Below are 26,263 nucleotides of genomic sequence, written 5' to 3' on the forward strand. Positions count from 1 at the left end.
GTGCCTTCAGCAAAGGCTTAGAAAACCCTGAAAACCTGAAAAACCTTCTAAAGGGCTGGAGTTTTTTGGTAACTGCCAGATCTATGGCAAGAATTAACTGTGTTTGGGTTTGGTTGGTCAAGGGCAGCAGAGACCTCCTTGTTTAGCACAGGGCATCCAGGCCTGAGAGCTCCCGTTGGGCATTGGCCACCAAAACAAGTGTGAGGGCTAGAGTGCAGCCAACGCTGGCTCCTGGGGCTGGATAAGTCTTGAAGACAGCACGTCTTGGGGTGGTTTAAAAAGTGGCAATGACATTGCCGTTATACTTTGGGCAGTGCTGAAAGGCCCTAGATAACCTGGACTTTGTTTTGCTATATATACTTAAGAGAAAGTGCAGCCTGGCCCACAGAGCTTCTGGTGTGAAAGTCCAGGCAGTGGTGGATGAGGCAGAGGGGATAAGTGAGTTTTAAGGACCCTACAAACCTCTCCAGGGTGGCAGAAACTCAACTTCCTACATCCAAACCAGGGAGCAGGTGACCTGCTTTGGATGTAGGCAACCAGGGACCTTGCTGTTGCGGCTGGGGCATCCGTTCCTCTCCCAGGCCGGTGCTCCCTGGGGCAGCCGGAGCCAGTGCGTGGCTGACCCCGTGTAGGACCTCCCGTCTCTGCTCTGCATTCCACCACTGCGAGCCCCTGTGGGCTGGGGATCCCACTGCAAATCCCACACATTTGAATTGCCAGCCTGGCTTAAAAGCCATAGTTGGGGAGCAAGGGGCTCTGACGGTGTTTTTGGTGACACATGGGTGCAGAGACCGGAGCCTGAACTTGGGGTGTGATGCACCGTCGCCATGTGCAGCCCTCCATGCTCTTACGGCACCTCCTCGGGCTTGCTTTGCAGATGACCGCCACCGAGTCAAGCTCCATCCGCTGCTGGGAGATCCCAATTCGGATTATATCAATGCCAACTACATTGACGTAAGTCGGGATGGTGCCTGCTGGGGGGCACTCAGACCTCCTGAGGCTGTGGGCGCTGGCGTGAGGTCCAGGTTGAGAGGAGCAATTCCCAAGGGAATGGGGCCTGTCCCTGAAAAATCAGCAGCATGAGGGTAACTGAGACAGCCCAGGACAGGCTGGACGGGGACTGAACCGCGCGTCCCCAGCAGACTCCTCGCCCACTGCCTTGAAGAGCCCGTCTGGCTTATGTCCGTCAGCAATTTCTGCTTATTCTGTGTCACTGTCCCCTAGAGCTCCTCCGTCTCCCTCCTTCTCTCCCGGGCTCCTCTCTGTCGCTCTCTTTTCTCATTCGCTTTGTTGTCCCCTCTTTTCCATTGTCTTTTCCTGTTCCCATGGCCCGAGGGGTCTCCGTCCTCTCTGGGCTCCCCGATCCCGGTGGCACGGGCAAATCTGGGGCGGGCTTAGCCTGGGATCTCCTGCAGTGGACGGCTCCCAGTGGCACGCCGCGCCGGGGACCACGGTGGTGGCCTCGCTCCCAAGGGACGCTAAGAGCGAGGGAGGCCGGCATCCAGCACGGCGAGGAAGAGGAGGCTCCCTCTGATCTTTGGCGAGAAGCAGCAAATCCTGCTATTCCCTCTTGCATGGAAAATCGCCTGGCAGAGGGGACCCATTGCCACCGCGGCGGGTTGTCCCTGTCCCCGCATCTCCTTTCTGCCCTGTGGCCCGCTCCGGCCGGCGACGGTGCTCTAACCTGTCTCTTGAACTGTGCCTCACTAATGTCTCTGTCTCTGATCTTTTTCTTTCGAACCTGTGTCCGATTGGGATCGTTAAGATCCGGATTAACCGCGAAGTAAGTAGCCGGTTCACCTCTCCTCTCCTCTCTCTCTGCTCCCATTCTCCTCCCAGGCGCTGGGCCTTCGCACCAGGCAGCAAGGTGTAAAATAGCATCCAGATAAAATTTATGGAGAAGGTGGATACAGCCCAGGGAAGGGGGRATTTTTGCTCTCCGTGGCAGAGCTTTTGCAAAGCATGGAGTCCCTGGGGCGATGGGGAATGGGGGTCTTCCTTGAGTCAGCTTCGGTCGCTTGGAAAAAGAGTCGAATTTAACCAGAGCAAATCACTTCAAACTGCGTAGAAGGACTCGCAGGGCGTAGAGGAGCCTCCATCACCTCCACCTGCAGGAGATGGTTGAGGCCGAGGCCGCTGGCCGGTACAGAGGGGCACCAGCGCCTGCCATCCCTTTGGCTCGGCATCGCCACTGTTTCTGTGGAGCAGTGGGACTGGATTTGCGCGCCCGGCGAGTGATCTTGTGCTGTCGAAAGGACTCTGCATTTTCGCATGCTTAATTTCCTTACCGATCTCCCAAACCAGCCCGGTCAAAGCGTGCTTGGGACCACTCTTTCCCCACAGGGAAGAAAGCCCCGTGCATGAAAATGAACGCCGCTGAAACGGCCCGTGGTGGGCGACAGCAGCTGGAGCCTCTCCTGGCCTGTTATCGGCCTGGTCAAGATGTGCTCTGGTATTCGGGCTGACGTGTCCCTGTTGAGCGTTAGTAACGTTGGCAGCAAGCGGCTGGGATGAACCAGGGGAGYGGGGCCGTTGCTCAGCAGGTGTTGCATTCCTGGGGATTTTCTCTAGGAAAAGGGATGAGGGTCGCRGGTTGCACCAGCCTTCGGTGGGATGTGACCYGTCCTMGGATGGGGYGCGCCAGGTACCTAATGATGGTTCYCCGCAGTTCGGAGGATTCGGCCCTCTGGCCGCACGTAGGTCTGGTGTCCGCAAAGGTTTTGCCGTCTTTGTGCTGTTTTTGGAGGGCTCAGGCTGGGCAGGGACTGGTTTGAGCAGGGATCAGCTGGAAATCACGTCTAAACCTGTTCTATCCTGGGGAACGATGAGCTCCGGCTGGTGGAGCTGGTGCTGGTGGCCAGAGCCTGGCTGCAGACCGCGGTGGACCTGTGYGGTCACTGCCGTTTGGGTCACTGGGAAGCATTTCCCGTGGCAAACTGCCGTGGGGCTGGATCCTGACACCACAGTGTCCTTCCCTGGGGACTGACGTCCGTCTTTGCCTTGCAGGGTTACCACAGGTCCAACCACTTCATAGCCACCCAAGGTGAGYCACCTCCTGCCTCCTGTCAGCACCAGGGAGGGAGAAGGGGAACCTCAGCGGCRTTTCGGACAAAAGCTCTTTGGGGCAGGGGGTTGCATGTTCCCCTGAGTAGCCGGGCGGCGGGGAAGCTTGGCTCCCAGCTTTGCCCCGTGTCCATCCCTGGTCTCCTTCCCTCCCTGCCCTGCAGGTCCCAAGCAGGAGATGGTGTACGATTTCTGGCGCATGGTGTGGCAGGAGCACTGCTCCAGCATCGTGATGATAACCAAGCTGGTGGAGGTGGGACGGGTAAGGCTCCATGCAGTCCCTCTCCCTCCCGGCTCCGCGAGAAACTCCCTCCGCTCTCCTGAGAGCCCGGCCCGTCTGCTTGCTCGCTGCAGGTGAAATGCTCCAAATATTGGCCGGACGACTCYGAGATGTACGGGGACATCAAGATCACCCTGGTGAAGTCGGAGGCGCTGGCGGAGTATGCCGTGCGCACGTTCACCCTGGAAAGGGTAAGCTGCCGGCTCTCCGCGTCCGAGAAGCGTTATCACCGGCGTCCTAGTTATCTACCCCAGCTTTCCCCCCGGCGGAGGTGGGACCTCTGAGGTTTCCTTCGCATCTTCCACCGTGGGCAAACACCCCGAGGCCTCGTCCCTGCCCCGGGGTCTGGGCCCCCCGGTCCCTGCGCCTGGGTGCCAGCCCCGCTTTTGGTTTTTGGGGTCAGCAGCGAGCATTTAATTCCAGGGTAAGCGCCAGGTAATTGCAAAGGGGGATGAATGATGGTTTTTCTCCTCCAGTCTGGAGCGGAGGTTATGTGGCAATTACTTTCCAGCTTGGCACCTAGGGACAGCGCCGGTGTAATTTACCCCTTAATCTACAGGAACATGAAATTACTGTCTAGTTATGAGCAAAGATCCCCGCGGAACAAATCCAGTCCTCCCCGAGGCAGGCGCTGCCACCCCGGTGCCGGGGCCGGCTGCTCCTGCGCTCGTTCTTAACCCGCTCGCGGCCGGCGAGAAGACAGCTCGTCCGCGGTGCTCCTCAAACGGCTCGCCGCGGCTTGGCTGGGCGCGAACGGGGTGAAATCGGGGACCTGCCCGGGACGTCGGGGGGTCTCGGTGGCCCCGCGTGAAGCGAGTAAAGCTTTGGTAGCTTCTCGCCGCCGGGCCCTCACGCTGCTTGGCGCTTGCCTTGCAGAGGGGCTACTCGGCGCGCCACGAGGTGAAGCAGTTCCACTTCACGTCGTGGCCCGAGCACGGCGTCCCCTACCACGCCACGGGGCTGCTGGCCTTCATCCGGCGCGTGAAGGCGTCCACGCCGCCCGACGCCGGCCCCATCGTCATTCACTGCAGGTGAGAGCGGCGCGCGGGGAGGAAGAGGAGGGTGTTTGCTCGCGGCGGCCAAGGCCCTTCGTGCTGCCATCCCCGGTCTGCTTTGAAAGCCGAGCCAAACTTTGGCAGGGTCCGGGTTATGTCCGATCCCTTCCGGGGAATTTGCCGCATCTTGGCTGTATTTCACATGGGTCCTCAAGCCTTTGGCTTGGCGCATAAAAGCTCGGAATGACACCGAAATATTTAACGGGGAAATAGGGCATCTCTAAATTGGCAGGGAAGGAACCCTTGGGTTATGGCTTGAGGTTGCACATCCCTGGAAGAGCACATCAAGTTGTAAAAAGCAATCGCGCCCGGCTGGGGGGGAGCGGGAGACGGTCCCCGTGAGCCCTCTGCTCCCGCACCCTTCGCGCCCGCCGCGGTGACATTGCTGCAGCGATCCCTTGAGCGGAAGGGTACTTTTTTTGGATGGTCCCTGCCTTGCAGAGCCCGTGAGAACCAGGGCCCCTCACCCTGCCCGTCCTCTTCGGGCACCTGGGGCCCCTGCCTGGGCTCAGATGGGTGGCGGGACTCTCCCAAAACGGAGGCCACCCGCCGTCCTCCCCATGGAGAGCGGGACGGAGGCATGGTTGCCCGCGGGGCACCACCGCTCGCCCTAGGAGGGCTTTCCCTGTGGATTCGGGAACAGATGGGCAGAGCATYGCTGGCTCCAAATCGGAAAGAGAGCAGCGATTTGGTGTCCTCTGAGCAGGCATCGAGGTTCCCTGTGCGACGGGTTAATGGCTCTTCTTCTGCTGGGCAAACAAGGAGGAGCTGATGAACGAGCGGGATTTTCTATTTGATTTCTCCCTGTCAATCGCCTCATCAGTATTCATTCACCGGCAACGGCAAGCGTGATTAGTTCCCGTAGTCTGTAATCACTGATAATCACGGCGAGTGATTCATCAGCCCCAGAAATTAGTATTTCAGTGTAAAAGAGTCTGTAGAAAAGGAGCCTGGGYGGGAGGGGGAAGCCGTTCTGCTCCCGGTACGTCCAGGGAGCTGGCAAGGCTCGGCCRCGGCAGGTTTTCAGCTGGCAGAGCCACCGTGCCGGGATTCGGGATATCGCCGCTGCTGCCGTCAGTGCCCGGCCTCGCACGCGCAGCCCGAGCAGTTGCGGAGCCCCCGCRGAGCCGCCGCAGCCGTATTTTCGTGCAGACGGCGAGGAGGGTGGGTTGAGGCAGGAGCAGGCTCCGGGCTGAGGTTACGGAAGTGCATGAAGTCCTGGCCGATGCGCGAACACACACGTTCCTCCGGGCGCGTTGCGTCCGTACGTCCCTCCCATGCGGATCTTTCGCTGTGCCGGGCCGTGTCTCCGCTTTCCCACGGGTGCCGTGTGCATTTGGGAAAGCGTTTGCTGTTTTTCCCCCTCCTTCGCCCCCGCCAAGTGCCGGCACGGGCAGAACGGGCTGCTACATCGTCCTGGACGTTATGTTGGACATGGCCGAGTGCGAGGGCGTCGTGGACATTTACAACTGCGTGAAGACCCTGTGCTCGCGGAGAATCAACATGATCCAGACGGAGGTGAGCGGGGAAGCGGCTCTGCCGCCCCGGACCTGTTTGCCGCGACAGCGCTTCTCCGCGCCACGGCAGCGCGTGGGAAAGACCCAGGAGTGGGCTGCGGTGGCGAAGGGATTAGTGGCCAAAATGCAAGATAGGGAAGGATAAGGGCTAGGTGTCCTAGAGGGCTTCAACCCTTGGGATTTCGTGTCCCCTCCGGGGCGGTTATGGGGTTTGGGAACGTTTGGGGCAGCGTTGCTGCCGATGCTGGCAGATGGTGGAGGACTCGCTCTCGCTCCGCCAGCCCCCTGCCAGCCTTTAAAGCCCTTGCAGCCTAGCGTATCGTATCGATCGGCATCGCCACCGCTGACGTCCCCATGGAAACCCAGGCCCCCGTCCTGCTGCTTTGGCTTGTCAGGGTGTTGCAGGACAGCTCGCCCTGCGGGGTGGCAGAAGCAGCCCTGGCCTTGCCCAGAAGAGGAGCRGGCACCGGGCTTTCCTGGGGACCACGGGGACGGCACGAGAGGAGGGAAACCCTTCCCTCCGCGCTTCGCCGGCTCAGCCCGTTCCCTTTCCTCCTGCCAAAGGAGCAGTACGTCTTCATTCACGATGCCATCCTGGAGGCCTGCCTCTGCGGGGAGACGAGCATCCCGGCCACCGAGTTCAAACCCACCTACAAGGAGATGGTCAGGATAGAGCCGCAGAGCAACTCCTCGCAGCTGCGGGAGGAGTTTCAGGTGAGCGGCGCCCCGGCACGCCGGGCTGGGAACCCAGGGGACAGCACCCTGCTCCAGGTGGGAAGGGGAGGGTGCCGGAGGGCGCTAAGTGGAGCCGCGTGTCCCCGCAGACCCTCAACTCGGTGACTCCCCACCTGGACGTGGAGGAATGCAGCATCGCCCTGCTGCCCCGCAAYCGGGAGAAGAACCGCAGCATGGATGTCCTGCCGCCGGACCGATGCCTTCCCTTCCTCATCTCCGTGGACGGAGACAGCAACAACTACATCAACGCGGCCTTAACTGATGTGAGTGCGCGCGGGGGCAAAGGGCTGGGGCTCCTTCCTGAGCTGTCACAGCACCAGAAAACCTTTCGGGCACCCTTTGCCACCGGAGCCAGCTCCCCGGATGGCGCTTGTGTCCGTAAGGGAGGTTGGATGGGGAGAGCCTGAGCATCCTCGTTGGTGCAAACGCCAAGTACCTTGGCTGGGATCGCTCCGATGGGGGGATCGGGCGCTTGGAGAGGGCGTCTGGGTGRGCTGGGGTGCAATTTTGCACCCATTGGGTCGCAGGAGCGCACGGGCTGCGTTCGGTGGAGTTGTCTTAGGCTGCGAGGTGGCTTTTCAAGGCCAGACCTGGGCTCAGTTTGAATTCCCAGCCTCGTTTCCCGCAAATGCGCAAAGACGTGGACACGTGTCATCCCAAACTCGTGTGCGGGGGGGTGATGTGTCAATGGCGCTGAAGGACAAGGCAGGGGAAGGACCGACCTAGCTGGGTCCTTCACCCCTTCTTTTGTGAAGTGGCGTCTTGCTCGCCTTGAAAGCGCTTTTCATCTGCTCTCACAAGCCGCGCACAAAGAAAGGTCAGGGCATCGTCTTCATTTATTCCATAGGGAAACTACAGCGTGGAAAAGGGAGAGGAAACTCTCAGGAGAGAATTGTTAGCACCGAGCTTCCCCGCGCGCTGCCTGGCACCCTGCAGCCCGGGCTGCGTCRCGTCTTGCCCCTTCTCTAGGTGCACTGAAGCAGCCGTGCTCCCGTGCACGCGTCCCTCTGCTCCGACCGGAAAAGACGCCTGTAATGCAAGAGCTCTTTCAAACCTGCCGGCGATTGCAAACCGGAGCAGAGATGCCGCAGCTGCCGGGAGCTCCGAGCGCGCTGCCAGTGGTGCAAAGCGAAGGGTCATTTATTGCACCTCCGTTCCTCTGCTTGCAGCTGGGCACCACGTCTGCTGGCCGAGCCCGGCGCTTTTCGCCCCGTAGGCAATTCATCACGGTGCTTCTTCATGCAGCTCTCGTCTGCCTGTTAGCCGCTTCCACTCGCGGCAAAGCAAAAGCAGTTCGTAAACTGGAGGCGGCTGGTAAGAGCGGCTCTGGGGCCCCAGCCGGCTGCGTGAAGCAAGCTCAGGGCTTCGACTTGCATGGCGTGTGAGCTTTGTTTTTAGCTTGCTCGGGGTTTGCGTATCTATTTTAGTTTTATACATCACTGAGCCTCCTTTCCTTAATCTCTGCTACAGGGACAGCCCAGGTCAGAGAAGAGAATTTGCTTTACAAACAGAAAAAGCCCTTTGGATGAAATTCTTGCTGAAGGGATAAACCCATTTTCCTCTCTGATAAAACGTCTCATTTCCTTTAAGTGCCAAAGCGGCTTGCTCGCTCCATCCGTCTGTCTGTCATACTCGATCGGTCTCTCCTGCCCATCACCGGCGTGCTCGGAGTGCTGCGATGCCGGAGGTGGGCGGGCAGAGCCAGCACTCGCTTTATCGCTGGCTGCACCTTCTGCTGGCATTTACGCCGGTGCAGAAGGATTGCGGGTGCCGGAGGCTGAGCCAGTAAATACCCGCACGAGGTGAGGATGAACTTCCCCCCTGCTCCCATCGCCATCCTCGGAGGGCGGAAAGCTCTCCCGAATCCGGTCCCGTGGTGGTCACCGCTAGGGCTGGAAGTGTTCCTCCTCGCCACGCACCTTTCCTTGCTCCCCGGCGAGGAGAAGAAAGCCGCCGTGCACAGAGACGCCTTACGGAGATGCTCCCTTGCCGTAAATACGCCTGGCAAAAGAGCAGCGACGTAAGGCAGATGCTGCTGGAGACGGAGAGGTACCCTGAAAGCACACGGCGCTTTTGAAGCACGAGCAAGAATCGTTTCTTTCTTTCTTTTTTTTGCTGCCTGTAGAGGGTTTTCATTCCCGTTTCCTTTCCTCCCCCAAAAGGAGGAAAAAAGAAGCTGTTTGTGTGTCGCGGTGCCGGTGCCTTCCGAGTCGCTCGTCTCTGTGCTTCTCTCGGTCCCCAGAGATGCTCGAGCGTTGCGGCGGCGGTGCCACCGTTAACGCGGGGACACGTTCGTTCGGGGCCCCGTTAGCTGGCGTGTGGCTCTCGGGGCCAGGCTGCCATCCGGTGTCTGTGGCTCATGCTTGTTCGAGGATCAAAGGTGCAATTATTTTTGTTTTTTTGTACCTAGTTAGGTGAGCCAAACGCTCTTCCTCAGGAGATCTGAGAGCCGAAAGCGTGCGCTTTCTTCCCCTCGCTGGGAGAGCCAAGCGTGGAGATAAGTTAGATGGGTTTTTATAGCATCGGAAGGGCCAGGATGAGCCTTGGAGGAGGTTAAGCCCTTCTGAGGTCTCGGAGCAGGTTTGCTCTTAGTGTCGGTGGAGTTAGTGGCAATTAGAGCAGGGAAACGTGGTCGGAGTTGGGCCCTTCACCACGCTGGCAGAGCCCTGCGGGAGGCAGCCAGAGGGGCAAAACGTGTCCCCTCCGCCAGGAATTGCTGTGCCCAGTCCTTCTTCCTTCTTTTCTTCTTCCCTGAAGCTGATCTGGGAGGGGATCGGGCTGGGACGTGGGCCCCGGGCAATGTGGTGACCTCCTCAAGGTTGTCCCTTAGGGAGGACAGGGGAGGTTGGACTAGATGGTCTCCAGAGGTCCCGTCCAACCTCAACTGTTCTGTGAGTCTGTGACACTCATGGCTGGGGGCTGCGCACCCACCCGGGGGGGGTCGGGGTCTCCCCTTGTCCTGACCGTGCTCCTTCCCCCTCTTGCAGAGCTACACCAAGAGCGCTGCCTTCATCGTCACCCTGCACCCGCTGCAGAACACCACCATCGACTTCTGGCGGCTGGTGTACGACTACGGCTGCACCTCCATCGTCATGCTCAACCAGCTCAACCAGTCCAACTCCGCCTGGGTGAGTGCATGCCACGGCCCGGCCACCCACCCAAGCCAGGCCATCCCACTCTGTGGACATCCCTGTGGCTTTCGGTAGCATCGGTGCAACCAGAGCCCCTGGCTGGAGCTCCATCTCCTCCGGAAAAGGAGATGGGACTGGCTACGGGAGCCAGGTTTTAGCCTCCTTAAGCACAGAGTTGGCTAGTTGGAGCCCAAGATGCAGCCACCAACTGGCCTGACTTCTGTCTTGACTATCGTAACATTGTCTTGATATTACCGTACTGTAATTTTTGTGCACGCGTGGGTTAAGTCGGTGTATGCCCCAGGGAAATCTAGGGTTAACAAGACATGGGAAACCTTGGAGGTAAAGAACTGATTTTATCCTCCTCTTGCAGAGGGGAAACTGAGGCATGGGGCCCTACCCTGGTTCTTCAGACAGGTTTTGGTAAAGCTCAATGTGAAATGGAGTTCCCCTGGTTCTCGTTTCGGAGACGCACCTCCGGGACCGCGTTTCTCTAGTGAGATGAGTCCTTCCTCCTCGCTCCCTGCCGCGAAGGCTTGTACAGTCTCGCTGGGTCCTGTCACCCGGCTTCAGTGCTCTTCCCCAGAGGAGGTTGCGTTTCGGTGCCGGCTCAGCAAGCTTTGATTTTTCCAAGAGCGCCAGCGGCTTGTGAACGCCGCTTGATAAGTCAGCGTGCGGCAAAGTGGCTTTTATGGTGTGATGGGATGGGCAGATCTGCTGAGCTGGAGGGGAGATATTACCTGCCACCCGTCCTCCAGAGAGAGGGGACAAAAACGCACCTCAGAAGGTCCCCTGGGAGCTAGAGCCGTGTTTTAGCCTTGTCCGGCTCTGCTCTCCCAGCGTACCATTCCCCAGAGGGATTCCTGCAACTCTCCTGCTGCCACCGGCGCAGGTTTAAGAGTCCATTACAGGTCCGTAATGTTAATTCAGTGTGGAAACGTTTTGGATTTTTACATAAAATTAACATTACGGACTCTTAATGGACGTCTGGAGAAGACTTCATTAGCTGAATTGTTTTATGAGCTGAGATCAGATACTTGAAGCCAATAAACCAAGACGGCAGTTGCACTGTTTGCCAGGAGGATGCGGCTGGATGGAGCGACGGCCCTGTATGATGGATTCCCTCTTTTACATTGAACCAAGGGGAGGGTGGAGAGGGTTGTCCTATAAATATATGTGCTAGACAAGAACGTAGCTCTGTGTTTGCATGTAGCACGTACATATGTGGGTCCTGGGCACGTACATACGTGTTGAGCTAAAGCTATGGGCTCAAAAGGACCTTTGCATGGGGTAACGTTCAGCAGGAGCGTGGAGCAACGTCCTGGGGGGTCTCCTGCCCCGTGGAGGTTTGCCGAGGGGGAAGCGCTGTCACTGGAGCGGCTGAATGCCCGGAGCCCGGACACCAGGGAGATGCTCCTGCCCGGTCTGCACAGCTCCTGGCCTGGCCTTGAAGAGCTTCCCAGCTAGTTTGCTAGCTCAGAGGAATCTGCCGCTCTTGGAGCAGGTTAATATTCAACCGAGCAAACTGCCGGTGCACACACTGAACTGAGCAGTTGTGCATGACCAAAGGGGTTAGAGGGGCCTCTTCCAGCACCAGCATCCAGGAAAATTAGAGCAATATATTGGGAAACCCTGCACCGTGGCTCAGGTTTCGTTGGTGAGGATCAGGAGAAGGAAGGATTCGTCTTGCCGTTGCTGTCTGTTATTTGCAGTAACGCGTGGCTCTTGTATAGCGCTTTTCTTCCCCAGGCCTTGAAATGCGTTACAAAGGCGGGTGAGTATCGCTCTCTGCATTTTACAGATGGGGAAACTGAGGCACAGAGTGGGGGGAAGTGACTTTGGCAAAGCCACGCAGCAGGTCAGTGGCAGCACCCAGGGCAGAGCTCCGGTTCCCGGGTCCAGTCCCTCAGCCCTGGCGGCCGCCCCCGGTCTCSTCGCGGCGGGGAAGGCGCTTGGCACATTGCCGGATCGAGCCTCGGGCTGCCAGGGATGGCTGCCCCTTCCCCTGCGGGGGGGAGGAATGGCTTTGCTCCCTTGGGGACAGACCTGCCCGACTTCCCTCTTCATGCAAAGAGGTTTTAAAGCGYGGAGAGTTTGGTCTACAGATGTGGCCGTGAAGGAGAAGGATGCGATTTTTGGAGCTGCTGGTTCAGGCTCAGCCGCAGCAGGGGAGCTGATGCCCATTAATGCATCCTGCACCCAAATTCACATTCACCCTTGTGCGTACCCAGAGGTAGATGCCAGGGATGCCGTGCCCCTTCCAAAATCCAGCCCTGCAGCAGTGCCACCGTGTCACCATCTCCGCTGTGACCCTACAGCACCTAACATCTGCAGCAGCAGATGCGAACCCGGCTCCATCCTGACCGGGGCAGCGAAGGAGGGAGCAGAAACAAATGTTTTTAATTGTCTCTATCCGCTGTTTCATTCCCTAGTTCAGAAAGGCTCTGCAGCATTGCAGGAGCTTCCCGGCTCCCTGCAGCCTATTCGGATGCTCCCCACGGAGCTCTTCTCTCCGGCTCCCCGGGGCTGGCGTGGGAGGGCAGCGCTTTGCTCTCTGCCTCGCGGCGCAGGCGCCTCTGCACCCCGTTGGCTCGGTGTGCAGTGAGGTCCTGGAGCGGGCTGTCCCCTGGCACCGTCCAACGCTGCCGTATTTCTTCATTATTCAGCCCTGCTTCTCTCTGGACATCTATTCTTCAGGGATGTCTGTGTAACAATATTTAGCTGGGTCTTAAATGTTTACCAGTTTAAGACCAACAGCTAATAAATCAGCCTTTACAGCAGGCGGCTTTGAAAGGTGACTTAGAGGGTATTTCCCTCACTTGAACTATGTCTTGCCGAAGGAAGTTTTAATATCCAAATTATAGCTCGGAGTCTAGAAGGCTTAGAGATCGTGGAGATTTATAGCTCCTATTAATAACCAATTATTTCTCAAACACATTTGCCATGCAGTTAGGCCCAAGCCGTTAGATGGCCTGAAATGCTAAATGTTCTGTTAAAGTGCAATGACAAACATCATATATTTTGTATTGACGCTGGTTTCCCAGCAGTCGTGGTGTGAAAACAATCGCATCCCCAACCCTTGGATTGAGCAATCCATCAGGCCTCTGCCGGACGCGTGCGGGAAGAGCGCAGCGCGAGGCATTTGCTTTCCCGGAGCATCTGCACCTTTCCGGGGCTGCTGCTTTGCCAGTTGGGATCGGTCCCTCTTAGAGGGAGGTCCAAGGGGTGATCTTAGTGCTGAGCCGCTCTTGCGAAGCTCCTTCCAAAGTTAGGAAGAAGAACGGCCTGAGAGGCATCCTTGGGGCCAGCTGAGTCCTGCCCTGTCGTGCTGCAGGATCAGACCCGTCCTGGTCTGGGATAAGGCAGGGACCAGGACAGGCAAAGCCGGTGCTGGAAGCATCGGTGGGCACAGCTACACCCAAGCAGTTGTGTTCGTGCATGGATGTAATGGATGGTGGGACCTGAGCTTTCAGCTCTGAGCCACCGACGAGCAGAGGCCACCTCCATCCAGCAATGTGCCGTGACTCTTGTGCGAGTGATGGGAATGTGGCTCCGACACCCTGCATCTGGTACCCCCTCCCCGGCCCGGCCTCGGGGCCACCCTCAGTGCCAGAAGCCCAACCTGGTGTCCTGCCTCCTGCCTGGTGCCCGTGCCCCTGGTCCTGTGTCCGCGCCAGCCTGCTCTGTCCCACTTGGTGTTGCCTGCAGTGCATGGCACCTGCTCCCTGCATGCTGGTGCACCTTGCAGCGAGCTGTGTCTCTTCTCTCCGCAGCCCTGTTTGCAGTACTGGCCTGAACCTGGACTCCAGCAGTATGGCCCGATGGAAGTAGAATATGTTTCCGGAGCAGCTGATGAAGACCTCGTGTCTCGTGTCTTCCGAGTCCAGAACATCACACGGGTGAGGGTCTTTCTGCCAGCTCCCTGCTGGTGCAGTGGGCTCATGGAGGTTGTGTGTGAGTGCGTGTGTCCACGTGCTCTCCTACCTCCAGGTGGTCTCCCAGGCCAGAGGTGGGAGTCTCCCAGGCCGTGGTGGCTGAGAGAGCTTGCCTGGAAGGACTGGATCGGTTTTGTTACCTGCTACTTTGGAGAAGGGCTGGAGCACTGACAAAGGTTTTGTTCATATAAGCAAAGACTTCCTTCAGAGGGAAGAAGGATGATGCATCTAGGGAAGCAACGCAATCCTGGAGATAAGCATCGCACAGCTGAGAAATGTATTGTATAAACTAACTGAATGGTGATATAGGTGCTGGCACCTTCTTCAGCCTAATCCAGCTTCTTCCAGAGGATGCAACCCCAGCTCTCCTTCCAGCAGAGAGGAGCTTGTCACAATCCACTTGGCTTAGTCCAACTTCTCTTGAGTTCACATCCCCTTGCAAAGAGCTCAGATAATTCCCTAGGAATACCTTTCTCCTTCTGGCCGGAGGCCAGTCCATACCCTGCCATAACTATACCTTCTGGATGGAGAATCCCCAGAACGGCTCTGTGGCATCCATGGAACTGGCAGAGCAGTTTTTCTGCCAGCCAAGAAGGTTTGCACAGGTTTTCATTTCCTTCTTGTCGCAGCATTCGCTGCACACCTGGCTTTCACGCTTGACTGGTTCTGCTTGCCCGTAAATGAAGAGAAATGTAGCTAAGTTGGGAAAGGACAGTGATTGTGATGAACAGCACGTGCGGGTGCAGAGTCGTACACAAGGGAAGAGATGGAGAAGAAAGAGCTGATTGACCAAGAAATGCCGGCCATGAAGAGGTGCTGCAGTCTGTAAATCTCCCGAGGGTTGCTGAGAAGCTGAGGCCAATGTGCTGTTGGAGGTCACTGGGCAGATGAGAATTAGGGAGCTGAGAAGGGAACAAATGGCTTGATTGACAGTCCGGCAGGGAAGAGTGTTTCGGAGTGGGGAACTGGGGTCAAGTAAGATAAATCCTGGCTGATTATCTGGAATCTAATGCAAAGAGGGTTTTGATTAGCGCTCCCCGCGGGAGCATCTGGCCTTGCCTGGGTGTCAGCAAGAAATCCCTCACCAAATGTGCTTTGCTCTCCACGTACTGAGTGCAGATTGCAGAATATACCCATTGCTAAATTAAAATGCAGTGTGAATGAAATCTCTGGATCTAGGAAGAAACTTCCCCAGGGAACAGACTGTCGGAGGAGTGCTGGCAAAATGCAAGAAGCCCAGTTCTTGCCAAGTCATCCCGGCTGGCCTCGGCTGGAGGTGGGAGTCAGGCTAGACCTTGGCATCAGGGTGGTGTCGCAAGTCCTCCTAAGAGCCAACCAAAGCCTTCATCCGAGCTTCAAAATGTATCCTGAAGCTTTTCTTCCTGGGCTGTCAGAGGAGTTTTCTTCCATTTTTCCCTCTGCTCATTTGTTTCATCCTTCCCCTTCTGCCTTTCTGGCTTCCAGCTGGAAACCGAAGTGTCGAGGCGCTGGGACAGCAGCCCATCCCAGCCAGATTGCTGACCTAAATCAAAGCTCCTGAGAAGCTGACAGACCTTCAGAAAAGCCTCTGTGGTTTTGGTGTGCTCCTCAGCAGCCTTGTGCCAGCAGTCCCTCTATCGCTAGCGTTTCGCCAAGGCTTGAAGCGAGCCCAGACCCGATTTAGCCCCTCTGATGTGTCAGAGCCAAGCTTACCAGCCGGGCCCATTAAATCAGCCACATTTTGATTCCTCCGCTTGCCGCCCTGTATAATTAGATCAGCGCTGAAACAGCCCCCCCCACCCTCCCGCTTGCTCCTGCACTGAAACCGCGGGGGCTGGTTTTCATGGGTGTTGAGTGCTTCCAAAATACCTGCCTTGCAGCAGCCGCCCGTCTTGCAGGTACCTCCCAGAAGAGCTGCTTGCAGGTCGGGCTCAGTGGGGCTGCCCTGGGGCAAAGGGCTAGCGAGGGGGTGCTAAATACCATGAAAATCTGCTTCGGCTCCTCTCCAGAACTCGCAAGCAGCCCTGGGTGATCCAAATGGCGAGGACTGTCGGTGCGGAAAGGACTTACCTTCTCTTATCTCCTATTCTGCTATCTGTAGCTGGAAAGTTTTATCATGTATTAGACGCAGCTTAAAAACCCAACCATCCTCTCCCCACAAATGCCGTGGTCTTGGTGGCTCCCTTCAATCTCTTTTAATGCCGAGCAGGTGTCAGGGTGGTCGTGTGTCTGGCCGTGACCGTTTCTGCAGTGGGATGAATGAGGGAGCGTGCGGGTTTGGGGGTGGGATGTGGGTCCCGCTGGTTGTTGAGGTTCGGTGCTTGCCCTGCACCCACTGGGCATTGGGAAACAGGTGGACGGAGCCATCCAGAGCTGGGAATCCCCCATCTGCGTTTGATCCCCCCTTTCCCCTCTTATACGTGCTCCCCACAGCACATCACACGTGTGCCGCTCGAGCCGCTATTTGCAACTCGAATGCACAGCCAGCTATTTTGTTCCATCAAAACACCCGGAATATTTCTGAGTAAGAGCCAAGCCCCACATCTGGCTAAAGCTTGGCCTTGTTTCGCTTTGTGGATGTAATCCTTCTCCTTTCGGAGCCTGCTAACCAGATTAGATTTCAAAACTAACTAGATTACCAGGGTATTAAGGCGCGCTTCCACCGCTCTCCGCCTCCGTGGATGGGAGATTCTCATCTGCTCAGCCAAGAGGTCCGAGGCTGACTTGAAGTCACCCTTAGCAGCAAATAGAGATGTACCCAAAGACTGCACAAGGCTGGGAAGCTTGCTGGGGTCTTACCATAAGCTTGGCTTTGTCCGGCATGAGTGCTCCTGTTGTCTCCTCTTCCTCTAGCATTAATGTGTGGCAACCCCCTCCTGTTCCCCACTAAACCTCCCGTGGAGGCAAATGAAGGCAGCCCCTAGGTTCAAGCTAATGAGGTTTGGTTTTTCTTTTTTTCCTAGTTGCAAGAAGGGCACCTGATGGTCCGGCATTTCCAGTACCTACGGTGGTCAGCCTACCGAGACACCCCGGACTCCAAGAAGTCCTTCCTGCACCTCCTGGCTCAAGTGGAGAGGTGGCAGAAGGAGAGTGGCGATGGGAGGACAGTTGTGCACTGCTTGTGAGTAACTCCCATTGGCTCACTTGACTGTAGTCCTGCCACGGCAACCTCCGAAAAGCCCTCACTGGGGCAATTTCATGCCCAGATGAAAATTGAACAACTTTGAACCACCTAGTTTGGGAGAGTTTAAGCACCAAAGCTCATCTCACTTAGTGGGGTCCTCAATAGAAGTGATACCCACTTATGCCAAGCAGCATCCCCTCCTTCCACCATGGTTCCCTGTCTTTGCAACGAGCCTCTGCAGAGATCCCAGATGTGTCACCACCTCCCACGCGTGCAATGGGTGACAGTGTTGTGACAAAGGGGTGGACAGGAGCTGTGCAACCAGCCTCTTGCTTCTTGTCGAGGCTGCAGCTCTCTGCCTCCCCCTCATCCCTGTTGGCTTGCACGCCTGCCTGGATGTGCTCACGCAAACACACGTGCCCACTCTCCTCATATGGGACCTAGCACGTTCTCAAATTGGGAGAGACAGCAGGCGAGCCTTTAATCAAAAATTAATTACAGTCTCGTCCATCTTCATTAGCCGAAGGATAATTTGAGAACATGCTTTATAAAATACTGGCGTCATGTTCTCTCTTCCTCTCCCCAGTCCTCTTCGGCTGCTTGGGGAGCAAACATGGGCATGTCAGATGATTTCATTCCAAGATGGGTGGAGATATCCTGGGAGCTTCTGTGCTGGGCAAAATATGGGATGTGGCAGTTTCTTTGGTTCCTGCAGCCAGTGCTCTCCAAAGGGTTATGAGCTCTGCGAACAGCGCAGAGACACCCTGCAGATGGGGAGAGTCCCAGAGGACAAAGTGACCTGCACAAGGTCACATGAGGAACCAGTCCATGGCAGGGCTGGGAACTGAACCCATTTGTCCTGAGACCCAGCCCAGATGGTCCAAAAGGTCCTGCTCAGTTGTTCCTCTTGTGAAGCTCTGCTATGAGCAGGTACTGGGCAGGTTGCAGATTGGAGGGCAGGATCTGGTGCAGCTCCTGCTGCCATGTGGGACCTGGTTCAGGCCTCCCAGTTTGGTGCTATCCAGTCAATATGGTTGAAAGGGGCAGCTCCTCTGTGCAGCCACCTGCAAGCCAGGGCGGCATGCTGGAGAGAGGGGTAAAACCCCTTCCTCGTCTTGCTGGGAGGTCGTAGTGCAATCTGGGGACACCCCATTGCTACCTGTGAGCTCGGTCTCTCCATGCCTTCCCTCTCCATAATGGGACAGTGGGTGAAAGCTCTGCTCGACTTACCCAGGGTGTGAGGACAAATGCTGGGTAGGTACAAACGAGAGACGGACACTGCCAGAGACATTAAAATCCAAACGCTTTCTAATGCTGATTCCTCTTTCCTCTCTCATGTTACATTTCTCCCACCAGGAATGGGGGTGGCCGGAGTGGCACCTTCTGTGCCTCCACCATGATCCTGGAGATGATCAAGTGTCACAACATGGTAGATGTTTTCTATGCTGCAAAGACCCTCCGCAACTACAAGCCAAATATGGTAGAGACCTTGGTAAGCGTCGGACACTGCCGGCATCCACCCTGGTCTCCTGTCCCTATGCCGGTCCCTCCCTGCCCTTCCCTCCCTGGAAAAAGCACTGGGGGATGGTCACCGCCCGCTAACGGCTCCTGAATCCTGACTCGCGTTTTTAGGGCATTCACCCGTAGCCTCTCTCCATCCCCTGCTGAGCAGGTCTCGGTGAGCAGGCAGTGCCGTGCCCTGGCCCGTGTGGACAGGGAGATGAGTCAGGTCTTGAAAACGGCCTTGGGTTGCCTTTATCTTGCAGCACTGACATGCCCTTGGCGTTGGCGCTGGGCTCGTTGGAAATCCTGCCCCGCGATAGTAAGGCAGGTTCTCATTAATTCATGAGACGTAATTCCAGCTGTTCTGATGGCTTCTGGCACGGCTGGGAAGGCAGGAATGGCTCTGCGCATCTGCTTGCCTGCTTGCAGGCTCCCGCGCTGGCCAAGCTGAGCAGGCTTGGCTTGACGTCCCCCATGGGCGAGATGCCCTATCAGAGCCCACCCGGGGCAGCATCCCTGGGTGCCTGGCGACGGCTTCCCAACACGATCCTTGGATGAAGGGAGAAGGGGAACAGGAGCAGGGTTTATCACTGGAGACATCAGGAGTGTGACAGATGATACCCTGCGCTCGGGGCTGTGCAGAGATTGTATCTAGGATGTCGCAGGGCAGGGAACGCAGAAGAGCCGTGGACGTGATTCAGGGGCCACAGAAAATGTCCCAGAGTTAAATATATGCAGCTGGATGTGCGGGCTGGCTCTGCGCTACCAGAAGGGAGCAGATGCCTGGAAGGTGAGGTCAGACAAATTCCCGTTGGCGTTACAAAAAGGAACCACATTTTGAGCAAAATTAATTGGCGGACAAGCCGATAGAGCCACGTTTCACGATGGCGAGGCTGGGGATGGCAGCGGGATCAGGCAGGAGGGGGAAAGGCCTGTGCCTCGTTGCAGGCTCTCACTGTCGGGATGGAGGAGGGAGAAGGCATGTGTCCATCCCTGCATTTTCAGTGCTTTTTTTGGAGGAATCCAGGTGGCTTATGGTGTTTTGAAAGCAAGTCATCCAGAAATGTTTACCCTGTTTGGATTATAAAATCCCTACGTTGAAAAATGAAATGGTTTTGAGGGGGATGTGATTTGCATTAGGAATGAAAGCAGAGGGAGAAAGTGAGGGAGGGAGACGGAGGACTAGAGGGAGGGATGCAGATAATCAAAAGATGAAATGACAAGCTTGAAGTCACCAGGCCCATTGGGCTAAATTGCAAAGGTATTAAAAAAGCAACATTTCAGATCAGCACACAATCGTCCTCCAGCCTGGAATGAACCTGAGATGTCTATTCCGGGAATCCCAATCTAATGGAGCCACAGGGGAGGCCAGATCCTCACCTGGTGTAAAGAGCTGTAGCCCAGCAGATATCAGCTAGAGCATCACTATTTCACGCTGGCCACTCATCCAGCCCGTGCACCTTCCCCCGCTGGTTGCCCATGGGGTTTATTTTTATATTATAATAAATGGGAACAATCCCTTTTCTTAATCCGGAAGCATTATGTGCTTTTAATATAAGCTGTCACAGCCTCCTCGCTTTGAAGTCCTTTTCCCTGGGTGCCCCCTCGCCCCTGGGGTCCCTGAAGAGCCACCCATCCTCCTGGGTGAATCCCAGTGGGATGCTCCTACCAGCCACCGAAGCTTCCCGGGCTCCGGGCGGTAGCAGCATCCTCACCGCCATTGGCACCCAGGCTGCTCCTACCTGCGGTCCCGGCGCTTGCGACGTCCCGCTTGGCGCCCGCGGGGCAGGACCTGGGTTGGGGTCCCTCTGCTCTCGGTGCGGCTGAACCCATTCGTGGTGGCAGAGGACACGCTCAGAAGTGATGGGCACTGGGTGCATTAGGGGAAAAGGCAGCCGATCCTGTCCAAAACCCCTTTTTTTGTCTTATTTTTCCCCTCTGGCTGGTTTGCTTGTTGGATGCTTGAAGGGAGAGCCATGATTTCCAAGGGTGGATGGGGATGGCCGGTTGGAGCAGAGCTTGACAGTCACAGGAGGTGCAGAGATGGGGAAAACCTTGACCCAAGCAGCAAGGCGCTCGCTTGTTCGGCATTGCATTTTCCCGCAGAACATTTGGCTTTTCAGCAAACGGAAATGAAAAATGGGAACTTTGAGAAAGGAAAGCTCCTGAGACTTTTTCTCCCCTCTTCTCCCCCTGCAAAGCGAACACCCAAATGCAGCAGTATCGCGCTGCCGGGAAGGGAAAACGGCATTTTCTTTCCACTGCAGCAATATTTGTAATGAAAATGATTCCCAGCAGCTCCAGGCAGGGGGTTTCCACAGGCAGCAATTCCCTGGTAATCCGGCCCCCGGACCGTGGATTCAGCAAAGTCAATGAACTCGCGTGGGTGCAAAACCAATTTGCAACCTCTGTTGAACTCAAAAGTAAAACTGCCACCGATTTCAGGGCCAGGATTTTACTTCGGAAACCCCCCAGCTTCTTATCCTGACCCCAACATCCCCTCCCAGCTCCGACTGTTTGGGCAGGAGCTTCCCTGGGGGGACAGGAAAGGACGAAAGCCCTTAGGGAGGGTCGAAACRTTTCCCGCAGCCCTTTGCAGGATGGTCTCCATCTCCCGCTTTGAAATGACTCTCTGTTCCCTGGGAAATGTTGAACCGTAGTGAGTGGAAAGCTGAGATTGGAGCAAAACCTTTGGATTCCAGGGGAACTGGGGCTTTTTTCCTCTGTTTAGTGGGGAGTTTGCAAATTCTTCTGTTTGTTTTTTTTTTTCACATTGGGTTGAAAGGAATATGAAAATGGCAAAACAAACAAAAAACCCCAGTAAACCCTGCCTTTTCCCTGCTGTCTGTTACCGATGAAGCCTGTGGGCCCACAGAGCTCGGCTCCTAAGCTTTTCCTTAGGGCCGTTGAAACTTATTTTGCCTTGAAAACGGGCAGCTTTGCGAAACGCTTTCCTTGGGCTCTTACCACCCTCTTTTCTCTTTCTGCGCAGGAACAGTATCATTTCTGCTACGACATAGCGCTGGAATACCTGGAGTCGCTGGAGACCAGATAGCACCGTGCCAGGAGAGCGAAGGCAAGCGTCGGTTGAGGGGGTTTGTGCCAAACATGCATTTTGCACTCGGACGTCGAGTTCATGCTGAAGGGGGAAAACCAGCGAAGGACGGAACGAGAAACTAAAATCAAATGAGAAACGAAAGGCAGGACATGGGGACGTGCCGGCCATTCCCGACCTTCATCCTCTGCTCTCCATCTTCCTTTCCCTCCTCTCACCCCAAGCACACGTTAGACGCGGGTCGGATGCCAGGACTCATCCGGTCACTGCAGCGGCATCACTTTGCCAGCCAGGACTTGGGTCACGGCCGTGGATTCAGTGCGCGGGAGAAGCCGGCCAGGACACGCTTGGACACCTTGAAGCTGAAGAGGAGGCCGAGGAAGAGACAGAAGGATCCCAAGCGCGTTTCCCAGCAAGGGCATGACGGATATTTGGAGATGAGACGTTTTTTAGTAGTAYGTGGAGTCGAAGCTGCTCTTCAGAGGAGCCCGGAAGGATGCTGGCAGGTTTTGCCCTTTGCGGGGCCAAGCTCTGAGCTGGAGTAAAGACCCTAAAAGGAGCTTTCTGAATTTCGCCCCGATCTAATCATGAGTTTGATCTTCACCCTTTTATTTCTGAGAGTTGCCCCCGCTTGGGGTATCCAGCCCTGGAGAGATGGAGGCTGTAGGACACGAGCTTGGGCGATGGGGTGAGGAGCACGGTGCTCGTCCAGGGAGCGCGGGGGGCCTGGGCATGCGCCGTCCCTCCGCGGCGTCCTTGCGGGCCTTTGGAGATGCCGCTTCCCCTTTGGCTTGGCCGATGCTCCGAATCCTTTCCCAAGCCTCCACGGGCTCGGGATGCGTGGGGCAACCCCGGAGGCGCCGACTTGCGGGTCCGGTTTTATCCCTCCCCTTGGGAATCGCTGCACGTGAGACGCCTTCAGGGTGCGGAAAGAGAAGCCTCCGAAGCCCGGCGTCGTGGTGGGAAGTTCGGCTCCTTCCCTTACGTCTCCTGCGGGCCGTTGGGCTGCCGCTTCCCTTTTGCTGCGGGTTGCAAAGCCCCTTTTGGCGCGTCGCGGCGGGGACGTGGGGACGGGGTCGGGGCCGGTGGCTGTGGGTGGCAGGGGGGGTCTCCAAAGGTAGGTCCCCAGCTGGAACGTCGCCCCACTAAAATCCGTCAGTCAGGCCCTGCCTCCCACGCTCAACCGAGTTCAAATGGGAATTATTTCCTTGAAAGCCCCAGGATAAAACCGGCCGTCGGAGGTATCGGGATTATTCCCGTGATTAGCAGGGCGCTGGGGTGAATCTGACCTCTTTAGGTGAACCCTGTCCTGACCTGGAGGAGGTCATCAGCCTTGATGGAGGGGCTGGAGCCCCTACGGATAGCGGTGCGGTGACCTGGGGCTAATCCTGGGAGCCGATGCCAGGCTAATCCTGGGAGCCGGCGCCAGGCTAATCCCGGGGACGCCGCGGAGGTGACCCAGGTGGCGTCTGGCAAGGAAGGGCAGAGGGACAAGCTGTGCCGAAACGCACTTTTTCCATCCGACATTGTAGTAATTATGGATTTTTTTGGGGGGAAAAAGCCTGGTTGCAATCGGGCTTTTGGAGCGAGCTGCCGTTGGCGTTTTCTCTCTCTGCAAACGGCCCCGCGAAGGCGCAGCCGGAGCCACGGCGTTGCAAAGCCTCGGCCGTTGGGGCGCCGGCGAGACGTCGCAGCCGTCTCGAGCACCCGGCAGCGCCCTTCGCGGGCATTTTTCCGGGGGGTTTGGAGAACGCCGCCAAATCCTGCTCTGGGCAGCGCCGTCCCACAGCACCTCTGTCGGTCGGCTCGCTCCGTGGGCTCACGCCGGTTCTTGCTCCCGGGATGCTCTCGCCGGCTCTGCAAGGCCGTGGGATGGGCGCAGGCTCGGAGCGAAGCTCCCCGCGTGGCGCCGGGCTGGATGCTGCTCCGCTTGCCCGGCTCCGGCGGCTCGGCGACGCTTTGGGACGCCTTGTCCATCCGCCCAGGCTCCGATACCTCCTTTTGCAAAGCGTGGGAAATGCAAGGGGAGGTTTCCAGCCCCGCGTGCCGGGAGATGGAGGAGCCGTTTCCCYGGGATCCATGCCGCCATTCGAAGAGGCTGGATAACCCTTTGGAGGATGGTGTCTGGCCAGCCGAATCCCACACCCTGCGCCCCGGCCGAGCTCCCCCAGAGCAAGTTTCCATCCGCCTCCCAAGCGGGCAGGAGCATCCCAAGATAAATCTCTTCCCTCTCTCCGTTTCGGAGGATTTATTCATATGCAACCGCTCGCGGGTTAAACGTTCGCTACTCGATACCGAGCTGGGAATAAGCTCCGGTTTCCCATTGCTCTCAGCCGGTTCCTGCTCCAGCTTTTGAGGCTGTTGAACAGGCCTGTGTCTCCGTGCACGGAGAAATCAGCCGGGATCAGCGCGTTGGGCCGAGGGTTAGTGCCGGGGTGGCCGCGAGCAGCATCCGACCTTGTGCCTTGAGTTAAGGAGCCTGGGGAAAAAAAAGGCAAAAATCTCCGCGGGCGGCGACGGGGCCAATGATGGATTTCGGTAGCGTCGATTGTTTTTTTTTTTTTTTATTTTTGGCCAAATCCCTGGCTTTCCCGTGTCCTCGCTGAATAATTCACGCCGGCCGACCAATAACTTATTCCAAGGGCTATAAAACACGTTTCCGTTGGCTTCCTCTCCCGCCGTCCCGTGCCCGGGTCGTCTCCCGGCCCTGCCGGCGCCCGCAGAGCTCCCCGGTGTGTCGCGAGAGCGGCTTGGATTAAATCGTCGCCTTTTGCCCAAATCCTCTCTTTTCCGTGGATGTGTCCGTGCCGGGCTCGGAGGCAGGAGCACTGCGGCCGGCGTGCCGGGTCCCGCGGGAGCAGCCATGCGGGAATCCCCGGCAGAAGGGCCGGCACCTCCCTGTGTAGGTCCAGGGAGGCCCCGGGGTGCAGAATTGGGATTTTTTTTTGCTTGCGAATCGAGTGAGTTGAACGTGCACGTTCCCTGGGGTGGGATGTCCCAGGCCACCGTTCGGACCTAGCGTTTGGGGTTGGCGGGGACAGAGCCGCTTCTTCCCGGACCTGCGCGTCCGTCGCTCGGGCCGCTTTTGCACGTGTCCGTCTGCTGCTCGCAGGTAAAACGCTACCGGGAAAAAAGATAAAATTAAAAAAAAAAAAAAGGAAAATTGAAACCCCATTTAGTCCCGATGAGAAAACAGAGACTGGAGGAGTTGTATATATGTTTTAAAAGTGAGATTTCTTTCTTTCTTTTTTTTTTTTTGGATATCTCCTTGCTGGATGTCTCTGGGTTTTCCGAGCATCTCTTCGGAAGGGCAGMCTTTAAAATCAAAGCGATGCAAAGACCAACCGATCTGCAGCTCCTCCCGAGATGCTCGTGTGACATGAAGCAAGGACATCCTGTACATAGAAATATATATATAGAAATATATATATAAAAATATAAATACCGTTCTTAAGATGGATAATGTTTATTGGTATTACAGATTGGAGTGGTGCTTTTTTTTTTTTTTTTCTTCCTTTTTAATAAAAGCAAAAACCGATTTAAAAAAAAAAAACACCCTCAAACCCAAGGTAAAAAACAAAACAAATCGGAATGATTTTGTCTCTGCGCGGAAAAGGTGACCCCCCCCCTTCCCCCCCCGAAAACGCTGCCGGCATCGAAGGGCCTGCTGCCGCTGGGCGTTTGCTGGCGGGAGGGCAGGGGCGGCCRCGCGGGGACCGAGGGAGGCTGGCGGAGGAGGGACGCGGCCGACGCGGGTTGTACCTACGCGCGCCGTTACGAGGATGAGTATTTCTCGCTTTCTTTTAAGAAACTCGGTTGCATAAATAAATGTTCCCCAATTCGTGATGGCCTCTGGAGTTCTTTCGCTGCCTCTCGCCCCGGGCGGCCCCGCGGAGCCCGCGCCTCCCTTCTTCCCGGAGCTTCCTCCTCCTCCTCCTCCTCCTCCCCCCCTGTTGCTCTGCCCAGTGGGAAGCTGTGATTTAGGGAGCCGCCGTGCGGAYGCCGGTCCGACCACGTCGCGGTTTTACCGACGCCGTTCAGAAAGCGACGGTCTCCTTGAGCCCGTGGTGCAGGGTCCAGCCAGCGCATCCCGGTGCACGTAGCGCCCTGGCATTCCCAGAGGCTGGAACTGCTTTTCCTCCCTGCCAGGCTGCGCCTATGACTGGGATGTCCCGGCACCGGCGGGCGGATAACCCCTGCTTTTAGACTAGAGGATCGTATTGGCCATATCTTGTTTTTTTTCACTTTTTTGGGTGCGGGGGGGGCACATCTGCAGGACGCAAATCCAGAGGTGCAAAACCTCCGCGGCAGCGGAGGGGGCGGCTGCCTTGCGCTCGCCGCTCGCTGGTGCAGCTGCGGGTCTCCAGCCAGCGCGGTGAGTTGGGGCGTCCTCAGAAAGGGACCCGTAACTGTGAGAATTGCAAAAATCCCCCCAGATATCGGGACCGGGCGAAAGCCGTCGGCCGACCCGAGGAGGTTAACGCTCGTCGCTTCGTGGAGCCGAGGGAGCAGCAGCTGCGCTGCGGTAGGATCCCCTGGGCTTGCTAGGTGGTGAGAAAGCACCGGAGAGCGGCGATAGCAACGAGGGAGAGAGCCCGAGCCTTGGTTTTCCATGCGGAAAGGACGGTCCATTGCGGGAAAAGAAATACAAAGGAAGGAGAAACTCTTCCAGTGCGTTTCCCAGCTGGAAAGTCAAAACGGAGCGTAAGAAAGGGCTGCAGGAAAAGAAAGCTCCGGCATTGTCTTTAGTGATTTATTTATTAGAAAGCAGCCTTCAGTTTAATGTGTTGTGATATTAAACACTTCCAGTAACACTTGAGTCTTAATTTAATGGAGACCGAGGGGGGAGGAAAAAAAAAATCTAATTGACTTGTCAGGACTGTTTT

The 26,263-nt window shown here is 56.8% G+C and overlaps 1 protein-coding gene across 1 annotated transcript in view; it reads left to right on the forward strand.

The window, feature by feature from the left end:
* PTPRU (protein tyrosine phosphatase, receptor type U) overlaps positions 1–21,377 on the forward strand; it is a 52,449-nt gene extending 31,072 nt beyond the window's left edge. Inside the window, exons 13-26 of the mRNA XM_026076319.1 lie at positions 878–954; positions 1,766–1,783; positions 3,007–3,043; positions 3,228–3,325; positions 3,418–3,534; positions 4,220–4,374; positions 5,781–5,916; positions 6,480–6,629; positions 6,740–6,913; positions 9,638–9,778; positions 13,555–13,680; positions 16,659–16,816; positions 18,176–18,311; positions 21,315–21,377. Coding sequence (XP_025932104.1) covers positions 878–954; positions 1,766–1,783; positions 3,007–3,043; positions 3,228–3,325; positions 3,418–3,534; positions 4,220–4,374; positions 5,781–5,916; positions 6,480–6,629; positions 6,740–6,913; positions 9,638–9,778; positions 13,555–13,680; positions 16,659–16,816; positions 18,176–18,311; positions 21,315–21,377 — 1,586 coding nt within the window. The remainder of the gene's footprint in view (positions 1–877; positions 955–1,765; positions 1,784–3,006; positions 3,044–3,227; positions 3,326–3,417; positions 3,535–4,219; positions 4,375–5,780; positions 5,917–6,479; positions 6,630–6,739; positions 6,914–9,637; positions 9,779–13,554; positions 13,681–16,658; positions 16,817–18,175; positions 18,312–21,314) is intronic.
* The last annotated feature ends 4,886 nt before the right edge of the window (positions 21,378–26,263 follow it).

The sequence above is a fragment of the Apteryx rowi genome, unplaced genomic scaffold, assembly GCF_003343035.1.
Source record: "Apteryx rowi isolate R43461 unplaced genomic scaffold, aptRow1 scaffold_43, whole genome shotgun sequence".
In the NCBI taxonomy this organism is placed as follows: Eukaryota; Metazoa; Chordata; class Aves; order Apterygiformes; family Apterygidae; genus Apteryx; species Apteryx rowi.